The sequence below is a fragment of the Hyperolius riggenbachi genome, chromosome 2, assembly GCF_040937935.1.
Source record: "Hyperolius riggenbachi isolate aHypRig1 chromosome 2, aHypRig1.pri, whole genome shotgun sequence".
NCBI classification, from domain to species: Eukaryota; Metazoa; Chordata; class Amphibia; order Anura; family Hyperoliidae; genus Hyperolius; species Hyperolius riggenbachi.
Window position 1 is genome coordinate 97,621,256 of NC_090647.1, and position 16,209 is coordinate 97,637,464.

The following is a 16,209-nucleotide window of genomic DNA, read 5'->3' on the forward strand; positions in this document are numbered from 1 at the left end:
AAGTTAAGAAAAACGAGAGGAAGATAAGAGAATCGCCTTCAGAATCGAGCGCGGAAAACGATCGGACGCTGAATCGAGCGGCAAAATCGAGCCGTGCATGCCCAGCATTAGGCACAGTAGAGAAGATAGAGTTATTTACAGGAGAGGGGAGGTTAGTGTGTTAAGCACAAAAAAGCAGGTAAGGGTAGGTTAGGACAGAGGGCAAGGAAAGGTTAGCCTATCAGTAGTAAACTGGAAAGTCAGTGCATGCTCGTCTATGAGCATGGTCTGGCTCACAGAGCAGAGACTGGCATACAGTGCAGCGCTCCTGCGAATCTCCTCCTGTCACCCAGCACTGTCCTCTTGGCCCCTCTCCCGGGCAGGTCACCTCTCTCATACAACCTGTTAGCGGACGCACTCTGCACGGTGATTGACAGCCCCGCCGGCGACTCTTTGCGCTTCTCTGTTTCTTTACATAAGCAAAGCCGCCAACAGAGTCCCCCGAGAGCCGCACGCCCCGCCCACTTGTTGCTTTGGGACTCCCAGAAGATTAAAGCCCAACCTCACAGCGAGAAGCCCGGTGCGCTGGGACAGGGGAGGCAGCTGCACCTTGCTGCTGGGCTCACTGCTATCTGCTGCTGCTGCTGGGCTCCGATCTGCCGCTGCTGCTGCTGCTGGATAGATGAGCCGTAACGTCCGGTGAGGAACTCTGCTGAACTTTCCTAGCCGCCCAGACACCACTATGCCGAACCGTGCACCAGCCACCGCCGCTGCCCTTCTGCTGCTGGGGGTCTGGCTGCAGCTTGTCACCGCACAGAGGGGGGCTCAGGACGCCTCTCACTTGTCCTACGGGCCCCTGGAAGAGGAGATCGTGCAGGCTAACAGCGGGCTCCGGGTGCCGTTCGGGAGATCTGTCTACCTGGACCCCGTCCTGGACCTGGTGATCCAAGTGCAGCCGGGAGACAAGTGTCACATAAGCGTGCTCAGCAATGACCCGCTGTCCCAGGGACCCGGCCACCTGACCCCCAACAGGTTCCCCTGCGAGTTCGGAGCCCGAGAGGTGAAATACTCCCACCTGGGAGCTCGCAGCCCCTCCAGGGACAGGGTGAAGCTGCAGCTGAGGTATGACACTCAAACCCGGACAGTGGTCATCCCTTTCATGATCGAGGTGGAGGTGGTCTTCACCCAGCTGGAGGTGGTCACCAGGAACATGCCTCTGACTGTGGACAAGCTGCTGGGCACCAGCAACCCCATAGACAAGAAGATCCTGGAGTTCACTTATGACAGGACGTTTGAGGTGTGCAGGATCACACCGCTGGTGGGTCTGGGGGGACAGCCCAGGTATGGCAGGCTGCTGCAAAGTCCTGGCCACATGATGGACTGTGGGGAGTTCCTCCAGCAAGATGTCCGCTATCAGCATACTGCTTCTACCCAGTCCCCCAACAAGGACTTCATTCCCATGCTGGTGGAGCTGCATGACAAAGTGGGGAACCTGCTCAAACAGGAGCACTTCCAGATATTAGTTCGGATTAGAGAAGGTTTGGAGAACACACAACCCAAACCCAGCTTCATAGCCATGATGATGATGGAAGTTGACCAGTTTGTCATGACAGCCATCACACCAGATATGTTGGCTGCTGAGGACTTGGAGTCTGATCCTGGGGATTTGATATTTAATGTTACATCCGCTTTTGGCCCAGGGCAGGGGCAGATTGTCAGCACAGATGACCGGAACTTGCCTATCACCTCTTTTTATCAAAGGGATTTACAGGAACTCCGGATTGCCTATAAGCCTCCACCCGAGGACTCGGATACTGAACGCATTTTTGAAGTAGAGCTGCAGGTGGTGGACACTGAAGGAGCGGTTTCAGAGCCATTCTCTTTCATGATTGTGGTAAAACCAATGAATACACTGGCCCCTGTGGTAACTAGAAATACTGGGCAGATCCTTTTTGAGGGACAATCTCGTCCATTATCCAGTTCTCAGAATCTGCAAATTAGTGATGAGGATAATCTGGATGGTGTTAGAGTGTCAGTGCTTGATGGTTTGAGGCATGGCCAGCTGTACCTGCTAGGATCCCCACCCGAAAGCTCTAAGTTCTTCACAGCATCTGACCTGGACCAGGGTAGGGCTATCTATCAACATGATGGCAGTGATACCTACAGTGATAACATCATCTTCCGTATGACAGATGGAAAGCATGAAGTGGAGTTCCTTTTTCCAATCACTGTGGTCCCAACCGATGATGAACCCCCTGTAGTCAATGCCAACACTGGCTTGATGGTCTCGGAGAAAGAAGTAGTCCTTGTGACTCCACTTGTGTTGAGCGCTACAGATATTGATTCAGAAGACTCTACCATTCGTTTTACTTTAGAGTTACCTTATTCAGTTTTGGGACAGATGGTGCTTCGTCAGTCTGAGCTACCACAGGACCTTTCTGAATGGCAGTTCATCTCTGATCTAAATGTGTATGAGAAAGAGGTAAAGGAATGGACTCAGCAAGATATATTAGATGGAAAATTGTACTATAAACATATTGGTCCACACAGTACTGTCTCGGTCATGGACCAGCTTGTGTTTAGAGTCCAAGATGACAATGATCCTCCAAACCAATCTGGTGAGCACACCTTTGTAGTGAAAATTAGCCCCATTGATGACTTACCCCCAGAACTGTACCGAGACACCACCCTCAAAATGGTTGTGCAGGAGTATCATCTAACTCACTTTAGAAAGAAATTTCTCCGTTACACAGACCTTGATTCTGATGACAGAGACCTCAAATACACTGTGACTATTCCCCCATCAGACACAGATGAGAACAACCCTGCTCTAATGGGCTTGATAGTCCTTACTGACAACCCTGAGCAGATTGTGACAGAGTTTACGCAAGCTCAGATAAACCATCACAAAATTGCTTACAAACCACCAGACCTTGAACTTGGAATCACACCACGTGTGGTGCAGTTTCACTACACAGTAGAGGACATGTCCGGTAATGTCGCTGAAGGGGATTTCACCATTTTCTTGCAGCCAGTAAACAACAAACCTCCAAATATCATAAATACGGGATTTACTGTACAAGAAAGGGGAAGCCATGTTATCACACCAGCAGAGCTTGATGCCACGGATGCTGATACTGACAGAGATAAAATTACGTTCACCCTTACCCAGTCACCAAGGCATGGCCAAGTGCTGTATGCCAACAATGTAATGGATGTTGGTGAGTCTTTTGTGTTAGATGACATTAAAAAAGGTAGTATAAGCTACATGCACAGTGGAGAAGAATCAGCCACTGATTCTTGCACAATTGATGTCAGCGATGGGGTACATGTCCTCACAATTATCATTAAAATCACTGTGCGACTGGTGGATGACGAGGTGCCTAGGATAATGTTGCCAGCTGGAACCATTGGCTCCTATCTAGATGTCTTAGAAGGCAGCTCTGCTGAAATCACAGCTAATGTCATCCAAGGCACAGATGCAGACACAGATGACCTCATGTTAACATTCATTGTTGAAGATGCTCCTCTACTTGGGGAAATCCTAGTTAATGGTGTACGTGCTGAACGATTTTCCCAAAGAGACATAATTGATGGTGCAGTTGTCTATTCCCATACTTCTGGAGAAATCGGGCTAAAGAAAATCGAAGACTCATTTAATTTAACGTTATCTGACCTGTCTGAGGAATGGACTGTTGGAGGTAATAGAGTTACTGGAGTACGTGTTCGAGTGACTATTCTGCCTATTGATAACCAATCTCCAATTGTAACCGTAGGTGAAAAGTTTGAGGTTATTGAAGGTGAAAAAAATGTAATAACCACCTTCAATTTAAGAGCACAAGATACAGATACCCCGAGTGATGACATCCTGTGCACCATTGTTGTCCAGCCAACCTCTGGATACCTTGAAAATATTTCCCCTGCCCCAGGATCTGAAAAATCTAGAGCTGGGACTGCAATTAGCGCATTTACTTTGAAAGACATTAGATTGGGGCATATTTATTATGTTCAAAGTATCCACAAGGGGGTGGAACCTGTGGAAGATAGGTTGACATTCCATTGTTCTGACGGCATCAACTTTTCCCAAAAACACTTCTTCCCTATTGTCATAATTCCAACCAATGATGAAAAGCCAGAGATTTTCATGAGAGAGTTTGTAGTTATGGAGGGAATGAGTCTTGTTATTGATATTCCTATACTGAATGGGGCTGATGCTGATATCCCAACAGATGAACTTGTGTTTTTTATCACCAAGCCACCAAAACATGGACATATCGTTAACCAGCTCACCAATGGTACTGTGATTGTCCAGAGCTTTAACCTAGAAGACATCAAAGAGGGTTCCACAGTACTTTATGAACACGATGACTCAGAGACCAAAGAGGATAGCTTTGAAATAAAACTTAGTGATGGAAAGCATTCAATTGTTAAAACGGTGCTTATTATGATCATACCAGTGGATGATGAGACTCCTAGAATGACCATCAATGATGGATTGGAGATAGAGATTGAAGAAACAAAACTGATAACTAGTAAAGTTCTCAAAGCTACAGATCTGGACTCTGAAGATAAGACCTTAACCTATATCATACGTTATGGGCCTGGTCAAGGTCTGCTTCAGAGAAGATTACCAAATGGTGGTTTAGAAAATATAACCATCGGTATGAACTTTACTCAGGATGAAATAGACAAGGAATTACTACAGTACCAGCACTTTGGCCAAGAGGGCATTCGTGACTTATTCAAGTTTGATGTCACTGATGGAATTAATCCTCTTATTGATAGATACTTTTATGTCACAATAGGTGGCATTGATATGGTGTTTCCAGATGTAATTAATAAAGGAGTGTCTTTGAAAGAAGGCGGCAAAGTAACACTGACTACCGATTTACTGAGCACTAGTGATCTCAACAGCCCAGATGAACATCTGCTTTTCACCATCACAAGGGCTCCAGTTCGTGGGCACTTGGAATGCACTGACTTTCCAGGAGTGCCCATTACATCCTTCTCCCAGTTGCAGTTGGCTGGCAATAAAATCTACTACACACACACAGCAGATGATGAAATCAAGATGGACAGCTTCGAATTTGAGGTCACTGATGGATACAATCCAGTTTTCCGCACATTCAGAATATCGATCAGCGATGTGGATAACAAGAAGCCGGTGCTGACTATCCATGAACTAGCTGTGAGAGAGAGTGAGAATAAACTGATCACCCCCTTTGAACTTACAGTAGAGGACAGAGATTCTCCAGACAAACGCCTGAAATTCATTGTTACCCAAGTCCCAGTTCATGGAAAAATCCTATATAACAATAGCAGGCCAGTGACCTCCTTTACAAAGCAAGACCTAAATGAAAACCTTATCAGCTATAAGCATGATGGAACAGAGACTATAGAGGACAGCTTTTCATTCACTGTCACTGATGGCACCCATACTGACTTCTATGTTTTTCCGGATACGGTGTATGAGACCAAGCAGCCCCAGACAATGAAGATACGCATAATATCAGTAGATAATGGGGTGCCACAGATTGTAGTAAACAAGGGAGCCCCAACACTTCGATATCTGACCACTGGTCACTTAGGATTTTTGATTACAAACAAGTTCCTGAAAGCAGAGGACAGGGACAGTTCTCACCTCTTACTCCGTATCCGGATCACCCAGGGTCCCACCCATGGATTCATCATCAACTTGGATAAGGGCAACCACAGCATCAACCACTTTACTCAAGGTAAGCCCACTCTGAAACTTGTATCGTGACTTGGCCATGTTCTTTCTGTACTTTACCTGAATGTAATGTTTTCAGAAAATGATTATTTTTAGATTGACTATAGATGTACCATTGATAAGCCCTCAGTTTGTTTTTGTGTTCATTGATGGCCTCCTGAAAGATTCTAGACACCTGGCCATGTTGTTGGTCATTTGCCTTTATTACTGTCTGAGCCACAGATCTAGTCTCAGAATAAATTTGCATACCAAGGCCCATATGCAATTCATTTTTTCACCTGAGTTTTCTCCTGGGTGATAGTTTTAAATTTGCCAATAAAATGCATTTTAAGCCATCAGAAAGCAAGAAAATGCTCAAAAAAAATTGATAGTACTTTTCCATTTACTTTTTGGTACTTTTTTAGTTGAAAAGTGCTGGAAAGTTATTTAAATTTGAAGATGAAAAATTCTCTCCTAGGAGAAAAGTCGGGTGAAAAAGTGAATTGCATATGGCCCCAAGTGCCTTGCTGTATTGTTATCATGCTTCATTGACTGGCCCATATATATAACTTTTTCTCCTGAGTTTTTTCCTAGGTGATATGTTTACACCTTGACAATAAAATGCCCTTTAAACCACCAGCAGGCAAGAAAAGACTCAAAATTATTTTGATAGTACTTTTTTACCTACTTTTTGGTACTTTTCAGTTGCAAAGTGCTTAAAAATTATTTTAAAGAGAAGATGAAAAATTATCTCCTAGGAGAAAACTCAGACCATATTGTAATGTAGAACATTGCGTTGCAGATTAGCGATGTGCGGTACCACACAATGGGCTTGATTCACTAAACCGTGATAACTCAAATATCACACCTTATCAAAGATATCACACCTTATCAAAGTTAACACGCCTTATCAGAGTAGCATAACGAGCGCTACAAACCCGCAGGGGCTCAGGGCAGGACGAGTGCCATTGCCAATTAGCAGGCATAAGTTCGTAGCACTTGCTCTGTTACTCTGATAAGGTGTGATATCTTTGATAAGGTGTGATATTTGTGAATCAAGCCTAATGTGTTAAGTGGCAGTGAAGCATACTTTTAATTGTCTGTGCTTCACTTTACCCGGCACGGGGTAATGTGCGGGGCGACTTTCCCTTTCTGTTACGTTGCTTTCCTGCTTCAACAGGGAACTGCATACACTGGGCTTGATTCAATAAACCGTGATAACTCATATTATGGGCGCGCTAGCGTTTTCGAACGTGTTTTCACACGCAATCGCGAAATTTTACGCCAAAAATGCGAACGTAAATTTGCGATTGTGTGCGAAAACAGTGAGAGGGATATGGAGGCTGCCATATTTATTTCTTTTTAAAGAGACTCTGAAGCGAGTCTAAATTCACTTTTTGAACTTGTAGCCATGTTAAAGAGAACCTGAGATGGGGTTCTGACAATGCAATCCATGTACAGAGGCTAGGTCTGCCTATACTGCCCAGCCTCTGTTGCTATTTCAATCCCCCCTAAGTTCCTCTTGTGCTCTGCAATCCCCCATAAATCACAAAAAGTGAATTCAAACTCGCTTCAGAGTCTCTTTAAGCAATACCAGTTGCCTGGCTGTCCTGCTGATCCTCTGTTTCTAATACTTTTAGCCATAGACCCTGAACAAGCATGCAGTAGAGACCGTGAACAAGCATGCATCAGATCAGGTGTTTCTGTCATTATTGTCAGATCTGCCAAGATTAGTTGCATGCTTGTTTCTGGTGTTGTTTAGACACTACTGCAGTCAAAAAGCCCAGCAGGGCTGCCAGGTAACTGGTATTGTTTAAAAGGAAATGAATATGGCAGCCTCCATATGCCTCTCGTTACAGTTGTCCTGACAGGGTAAGCAATAGCGCCCTTCCTAATCCCCTCAGCAGTGATTTCCTGATAGTTATTTCATATGGGCTGAACAGTGAAATAACCTCATGATTCAGCCCCCTCAGAGACCATTGATTTACTACTGGTGCACAGGCAGCTGGGTGTGGCAGCTACTGGTTAGTGATCAGCTGCACCTAGTGGGTGGTTGCCACTTCCCTGTATTGGATTAAATTATTACGGCATTGTGTTAAAGGATACCCGAACTGACATGTGACATGGTGTGTGTATGTACAGTGCCTAGCACACAAATAACTATGCTGTGTTCCTTTTTTTCTTTCTCTGCCTGAAAGAGTTAAATATTAGGTATGTAAGTGGCTTTAAGCGCCATAGCATGGCTACCTTACATCGAAAAGATTGATGGTGGGTACCAGGAAAAAAATTCTACAGTGTAATAATCAGGGCTGGTTAAAGTAACAATTGGGCCCTAGGGCAAAATTAGCCTGGGGGCCCCCCAACAGACACCCCTGACCGAAACCGTCATTAGAGGCCCTTTGTTGCAGCTAAATTTCCCTCCTGGGCCCCTGAGCTGGCTGCTGACCCTCCCCCAATCACCTCCCAACTTAACAGACTCTGCTGAGTCCCTGGGAAGGAACAGTTAAGATGGGGGAGGGAAACCTTGGGGGCCCCTACAGGCTCTGGGGCCCTGGGGCAATTGCCCATTTTTTCCTATGGTAGCTCCGACCCTGGTAATAATCTTCCATTAACCCCCTTAGCGGTAATCCCAAGTCAGGTCGCATTCACAGTGGGACGTTATGGTCGTGCGCTATAAAGTCAACGCAGCTTACCGTACTGCGATGCCAATCCTATGGTCCATTCACAGTGCGACGTTAAAGTCGCATTAACAAAAAAAAATTGCGTTGTGGTAACTCACTGCTTGCAGTGCGTTACCTTTTAACGCAGACACGTTGCGACTTTAACGTTGCATTAAAACGCACCGTCCCACTGTGAATACAGTCCCAGGCTCGGGAAATCAACCCCCGAGCCTGAGAGAGTTATATGCAGGAGCTGCAGGAGATCTCTCTGTGGTATGTTTTTTTCTTGTTTTTAGGGTCTAAGGGCTTGTTCACACTAGAGGCGCTTTGTGATTTTTTTTTTTTAAGCGCTGGCGATTTTTTAAAATCACCCTGAAAGTGCTTGTGCAATGATTCTCTATGAGAGAGCTCACATCTGAGTGGTTCATTTCCGATCTGCTCAGCAAAGCGCTGCCTGTACCATTGATGAGGCGATTCCACCTTAATGGAAGGTATAGGAAAAACGTAAAACGCTCTCAAAATCTCTTTGTGCAGCGTTTGCGTTTTTAACTACTTAAAGACCGCCTCATGCCAATGGACGTGAACGCAGCGGCAGCCCCAGGACCGCCTAACGCCAATTGGCGTCAAGTCCTGGGGCTGCAGTTTCACAGGGAACGGCTACCCGCATGCGCAATCGTTCCCTGCCCCTTCACAGAGCGGACCTCCGTGATTAGCCTGCTAGCCGCCGATCGCGGCTAGCAGACTGCTTGTAAACGAAATATTCACTTAAAAACTGAAGGCCAGCACCATGCAAGACAATTTGTCTATAATATTTAGGGTTGTACAACAATTAGAATGTGCTAGGGGAAAAACATTGCTAGTATAATCAAAGAGAGGACAAAAGGAGATTCCCCAAAAACAGCACCAGACTAATAGTATTAAATATGTAATAAATCTTTATTGTTTTCCAAAACAATAAAGATTTATTACATATTTAATACTATTAGTCTGGTGCTGTTTTTGGGGAATCTCCTTTTGTCCTCTCTTTGATTATGCTTGTAAACGAAAGGCGAAAGAAATCCCCTTTGTTTACATGCTCTGATTGGCCGGGGATCGCCGTCCTCTCATAGGCTGATGCCTATAAGAGGCGGAACAGGACGGATCGCCGTCCTGTTCCAATTCCAGTGCACACAGAGGGGAGGAGGGAGGGAGAGAGAGAGAGCCTCACATAGGCAAAAAAAACCCCAAAAACAACAAACTGCTGCAGCGATCGGACCCCTCCGGCAGAATGTCCCCTTAGGGACAAAAACAGGAGGTGAGTCCGATCGCTGGCTTCCATAGCAGCCCAGTGCTGCAAAAAACTGCCTGTTCTTCGACGGGGGGGGGGGGGGGGGGGGAGGGGGGGGGCAGAAGGACAGCACTGTGGGCATCAAGTAGTTAAAGAAGAAACTGTTGCGAAAATCTTAAAATTTAAAACACATACAAATAATAAGAAGTACATTTCTTTCACAGTAAAATGAGCCATAAATTACTTCTCTCCTATGTTGCTGTCACTCACAGTAGGTAGTAGAAATCTGACAATACCGACAGGTTTTTGACTAGTCCATCTCTCCATAGCGGATTCTCAGCATGGCCTGTATTCTTTATAAAGACATTCCCTAAAAAAGATTCATACAAAGATGCTGGTTGGCCTCCCTGCTCACTGTACACTATTTTGGACGGAGCAACTGCCATTCACTAAGTGCTTTTAAAAATAAAGAAAGCCCTGAGAACCCCCCATAAGAAGATGGGCTAGTCCAAAATCTGTTGTTAATGACAGATTTCTGCTTCTTACTGTAAGTGACAGCAACATAGGAGAAAAGTAATTTATGGCTCATTTTACTCTGGGAGAAATGTACTTCTTATTTGTATGTGTTTTACATTTTCACGACATTTCCTCTTTAAAAATAAATACATTGTATTTATTATTTTCCGGGTCAAAGAGTTTACTCCTGACTTGCGTCAGGGAGCGATTTAAAAAAACGGAACACCCACCCAAGCGCCAGGAATCTAAAAAAAAAATTGCGACAAAAAAAGCCCAATGCAAACGGTAACGCGAGTGGAACGCAATGTAAACGAGGCCTAAAAGCTTGTGAAAAAACGCAGGACGTGCAGCATTTTTGAGGTTAGCGTTTCTGCAATGTAAAGTATATAAACGCTGGCATGATCGCTCGTCAAAACCTACGCAGAGCGATTTTGCAAGCATTTTTACATTACTTCACACTGTAACAAAATGAATATTAATTGAAAGGACCAATTAGAATTAAAAACGCTAATCGCTACACAACCGCTTTTTAAAATTGCTCTCGACAACGCTCATGAAATCGCTTACAAACCGCTCATACAAAACGCTAGCGATTGCAATTAGCGCTAGCTTTTTGTAGTGGGTTCTAGGCCTCAAGCAGGCTGTAGGATTCCCCTACATTGTATCTGTGTTGCAATGTTTGTACTTCCTCCAAGGTGTAGTCGAATCATTACAGCGCCTTGGAGGAAGGGCGTACAGCGCAAAACAGCTATCATTTCGGGCAATCCTACTGCATTGGCTTTTCTTTTAATGAAAGAGGAACAAACACTGAATTGTATCCTGGTGCCCACCAACAGTTCTTTGGAAGATGCCCCCACGTGCCGCACATAAAAGCCATCTGTTTGAACATAGCCTTAAAGTGGACCTAAACTCAGAACTTTCTCTCTCTTCTAAAAGATATGCAACAGCATAATAACCTTTAAAGAAAAACATTTATTTGATACAGCTGATACAAATCATGCAATAAATCTGCAGTGTTTCTACTTCCTACTTTCATGGAGGCAGACATATTGTTAACCTCCTGGGAGATACGCATGCTGGAGGGTTTGCAGCCAGGAGTCTCCCATTAAAATTTTGAGCGATCGGATAGTTCTAATATCTTCAGCAAGCACTAGGCTAGCTAGCAGGGGTGGTCGCATCCTTAGATTACGTCTGATCCCCCCCCCCCCCCCCCCGATTGCCGCTAAATACATTACCCGCCTGGATCCAGCGATCGCTGCAGCCTCCCCGGACAGCTCTGCTCTTCTCTATGGGGAGGATTGGCGACGTCATGACGTCATGCACAGACCCGATCCTCCCCATAGAGAGGGCCGGAGATGTGCCGGGAGGCTGCGCGATCGATGGATCCAGGGGGGGTAATGTATTTAGTGGCGATCGGGTGGGGGATCAGACGTAATCTAAGGATGCGACCACCACTGCTAGCTATCCTAGTGCTAGCTGAAGATATTAGAACTATCCGATTCCTTAAAAATTTAATGGGGGACTCCTGGGGACAGCCGGCGGTATGCCCGACACAGTGTCGGGCATACCGCTAAGGAGGTTAAAGAGGACCTCCATCCTGAAAAACAAAATGCAGCACTGCTGAAATGAAAATGTATATTTACCTGCAGTGTCTTGTCCCACGAAGACGCCCCGAAGACCTCGCATCACTCCACTTCCGCCACTTGGTGGAGATCACACTTGGGGGAATTGCATGCATTTACCGCAAAGTGAAATCGCAAGGGAAAACACGCATGATGTGTCTCCGTGGGGGCTACCGCATCTGCAATTCAGTAATGCCAGTTTTCTGCATTTTAAAAAACTGAGCACATGCACTACTTTATCGCATACTGCATGGGATTTTCATTGCTAATCGTTACCTGAATCGCAGATGCTTCCTGAACTCGAGACAAGCCCATAGAGAATTCATCATTTGTGTTTTGCAGCGCAGTTTTGCATTTCCTGACATTGCATGCGCATGCCTCATAGAAAGAAGCCTAGGTTGGATTGAGGGCTGGTTCACACTTGCCATTTTTGCAACGCTTTGCTGATCGCTGCTGCTAATATATCCCTATGGATACATTCTCACTGCAGCATTTGCGATGTCAATTAATCACAAATGTGCTGCATGCAGCTCTTCGGTGATGAGTGCGCAGTGATTCTCGTTCTATTGAACGGGAATCACAAGCATAAATCGCAACATTTTTCCTGCCGAATCACGATCGCAGTTCGGGGCTCAACATGAACTAGCCCTCATCCATTTTCAAATTCCATACACTTGCATAAAGAATTTGCATAATTCTTTATCACTGTAGGTGCAAATAACACTAGAGCAAAAGTGGAGCATCTGTTTACCTGACACTTGATTGGCTGCAATAGTTTTGTGCTCCCAGTGTTCTCCCCAGGATTTTTTTCCAGCCGGGTGGTATGAAAAAGTAGCCGGGTGGGGCACGGGGGAAATTTGAAGGTGTGGAAAATTAAATGTGCCTTAATTATTACTTATTTTTCAAAGCTTAATAAGACTTTTATTTAAGATTTAATACTTGTACCAGAATATTTGTGTTACATTTATAGGACATTTAAAGCCAAAGGGATATGTTGGCTGCCATATTTAATTCCTTTTAAACAATGGCTATCCTGCTGATCCTCTGCCTCTAATACTTTAAGCCATAGAACCCGAACAAGCATGTTTGATGAGGAGCAGTCCGCTCCGGCCCACGTAGCGGTGATTGACAGCGCCGATCGCGCAGGCGCAGTACAGAGCGACCTCCAGGTCGCTCTGATGTCATCGCCGGGGACCGGGTCGGAGCTCCGGCAAACGGCTGCGCGCAGAGATGCGGCGAGGGAGGTCCTGGGAGCTTGGGGCTGGAGGAAGCCCCCGGTAAGTAGCGTTCATTTTTTTAAATTTGCCTTACAACTCCTTTAATATGACTCTATGAGGTTGATTCATCAAAGGAAATTGCGCAAGCAACCTCCTGTTGGTTGCACTAATAAATCAGCGCAACTTAATTTGTTTCCCTGCACGCACGTGTTCGCGTAGCGTACATAACTAAGCAACTGTAAGCTGCAGCCATTGCTTAGTTATGCACACAACGCTGTCACTAGTGCAAGTAGCATGCAAGGAAACAAAATTAAGTTGCGTCGATTTATTATGAGCAACAGGATGTTGCTAGCGCTATTTCCTTTGATTAATCACTTATACTTTATGTTATGTATATTTGCTGTTTTCAGGGGGGTATTTAGCAGTTGTTGTTTTTTTTACTCGTTGTGTATTTTTTTTTCTTTTTTTTACTCGATCTGTATTTATTCCCTGCAATAGCTCCCAAATAGCCCCCGACAACCCGCCCGCAACATCCCTCATATGGCTTTACATCACATGGCCTGTCAGCCTGTTATAGCATACTTACAGGCTTGACAGCGTCCGTGCACGCAGACAGCCTCAATGCGCGCCTCTGAACTGTCGGCTGCCTCGCGCGCTAGTCCCGCCTCCACCAATGCAACGGAGATAGTCTCTGAAGAGACAGTCTTCAGCCTCGCGCGCTGGTCCCACCTCTACTGCTCAGCCAATTAATGCACGAGCTCGCCGGGAAGCGCGAGATCTTGTGCACGGAGCAGCGCTGCTTGTTTTTTTTTTTTTTTTTTTAAATGAGAGACCCCAGCGCAATAGCCGGGCACCGGTGTAGATAGCTGGAACACCGCCAGCCGGGCGGTAATTGAATTTACCCGGGCGGCGCGCCCACTTGATTAATCCTGGGGAGAACACTGGCTCCAATTTTCAGAGGTATTCTTCTAGTTTGGAATATAATGACACTTTTAAAGTAAATGGGAACCACATTTTAAAAAAATGAAGCAAATACTTACCTAAAGAGAGGGAAGGCTCTGGGTTGTATAGAGCCTTCCGTTTCCTCTCTCGGTGCCCTCTATCCTGTGCTGGCTCCCCCCGTTTCAATCCCCCCGCCGAAAGGGTATTTGGAAGTCTTCGGGAGCCGTGTTCTCCCGAAGAGGTGCGGCTCCATATTGCACAGGCGTGAGCGTGCAAGAGAGCGTGCTTGCACAGTACAGGCAGGGCCGCCCTTCTTCAGGAGCACTCGGGCTCCCTGAAGATTTCTGAAGCCTCCTTCAGCCGGGTAAAGCAGTATTTGACTAATTTAGTCAAATACTGGTACCGGGCGAGCCAGCACTGGAACGACGGGACCAGGAGAGGAGCCGGAAGGCTCTATAGGACCCAGAGCCTTCCCTCTCCTTGGGTAAGTATCTATCTCATTTTTTTAAATGCGGTTCCCATTCACTTTAATACGGAATCACGGATTAAAACGTTTTCAGAATGTGAGCATCTCTGCACAGGATTACACGTTTGCAGTGAATGTTTGACAGCCAAGAGTTTAATGTTTCAGTCAGTTTACAAGTTTAAAATGTCAGCAGTCACATTACAGTCCTGTGTTGCTTTAGGGCACTTTTTTCTTGTTGTAGAAATCTGTGTAACAGAACACCATTATGGCAGTCCACGACACGCCCGCTATCTCTTAGGGCTCGTTCACATTAGGCAACGTGTATAGCCGTGCATTTGGGACGCAAGCGCACCTGATCACACACCATCCGCGGTGCTGTGTATTGCACTGCTTATCCCATTCATTACAGTGAATGGGATCAGCAATGCGCTTTGCCAAAAATGCATGGCTGATGGTGTAATGGTTAAGGGCTCTGCCTCTGACACAGGAGACCAGGGTTTGAATCTCGGCTCTGCCTGTTCAGTAAGCCAGCACTAATTCAGTAGGAGACCTTTGGCAAGTCTCCCTTACACTGCTACTGCCAATAGAGCGCGCCCTAGTGGCTGCTGCTCTGCTCTGGCGCTTTGAGTCCGCAAGGAGAAAAGCGCAATATAAATGTTATTTGTCTTGTCTTGTCTTGTCTAGCGCATCGCACTGCTGCACAGCGCACATAGTCTGAAGTGCTGTCAATGCACTTCTCATGTTCTTGCTGATGGCACACCATACGTGCTGCTGAAATGCGCACGGCAGTGCATATGGTGTGAACGAGGCGGAATGAAACCCAGAATTTCTTCTTTGCTCTAAAAGATTATTTACAGCATATTATACACTACCACATTTTTTTTTTCTAGAACAGCATTCAACTAGTTAAACACAGTAGTGTAGATAGGATGAAGTCCGCACACTCCCAGGTATAAAAGTCCAAAAGAGTTTTAATCACAGATGACAGGTACAGGAAAACGGCTGACATTTTTCGGACCTATCTACACTACAGTTGTGCAACTTGACCTCCAGCACTTCCCTATGCAGTGTCGGACTGGGAGGTGGAAAAACAGAGGAAATCCACCTGCTGGCCAAGCAGCAGTAATGCTACGTACACACTTGCGATAACGATCGTTTACATGGAACGATAGTTACCAGATGAACAATATTAGAATGATTGGAATGCAACGTTGGGGTGCAGCAATCATCATACACATTTAACGATCGTTCTCGCAGAAAAGAACGATCAGAGGGAAATGTTGGGTACATATTTATATAAAATAAAAATAAAAAACCCCACAAACTTGGGGTTACAATAGATACAAATATATGATAGTTAACTTGCAAACAAAGTTTATTTGAAATTTTGTAATGTAACAATCTTTATGGGCCGCGCTACACAGGAAGTACGGAAGCTGGGCAGAATCCAACGCAGGCGCACTGGCCCTTGTAACGATTGTGCTCGGCAGATAACTGTACACACTATAGTTTTGTAACGATTGTTGTTTAATATGATCCGTCCTGTTGGATTTTCTCATCATGCCGATATCGTTCGTTTGTCGTTGTACTTAATGATCGTTTGGTAAAGTTCTTTACCCGATTGTCGGCAGACCGGTCATTAAGCTGCTGTTTCAAACGACCATAGTCGCAAGTGTGTACGTACCATAACTCTGTGTTATTACTCTCAATAGAAACCTGCAGCAAGTATTCACTGTGAGCAGCAACACCTGATTACTGTTGCTTGGCCAGCAAGTGGATTTTATCAGCTTTTCCAGCTTCCAGTCCGACACTGTCCCCATGGGTGAGAGG

The 16,209-nt window shown here is 45.5% G+C and overlaps 1 protein-coding gene across 1 annotated transcript in view; it reads left to right on the top strand.

The window, feature by feature from the left end:
• Positions 1-648: 648 nt before the first annotated feature.
• Positions 649-16,209, top strand: part of FREM2 (FRAS1 related extracellular matrix 2) — a 317,024-nt gene continuing 301,463 nt past the window's right edge. The window contains exon 1 of the mRNA XM_068267101.1: positions 649-5,714. Within this exon, the coding sequence (XP_068123202.1) occupies positions 722-5,714 (4,993 nt within the window). The 5' untranslated portion in view covers positions 649-721. The remainder of the gene's footprint in view (positions 5,715-16,209) is intronic.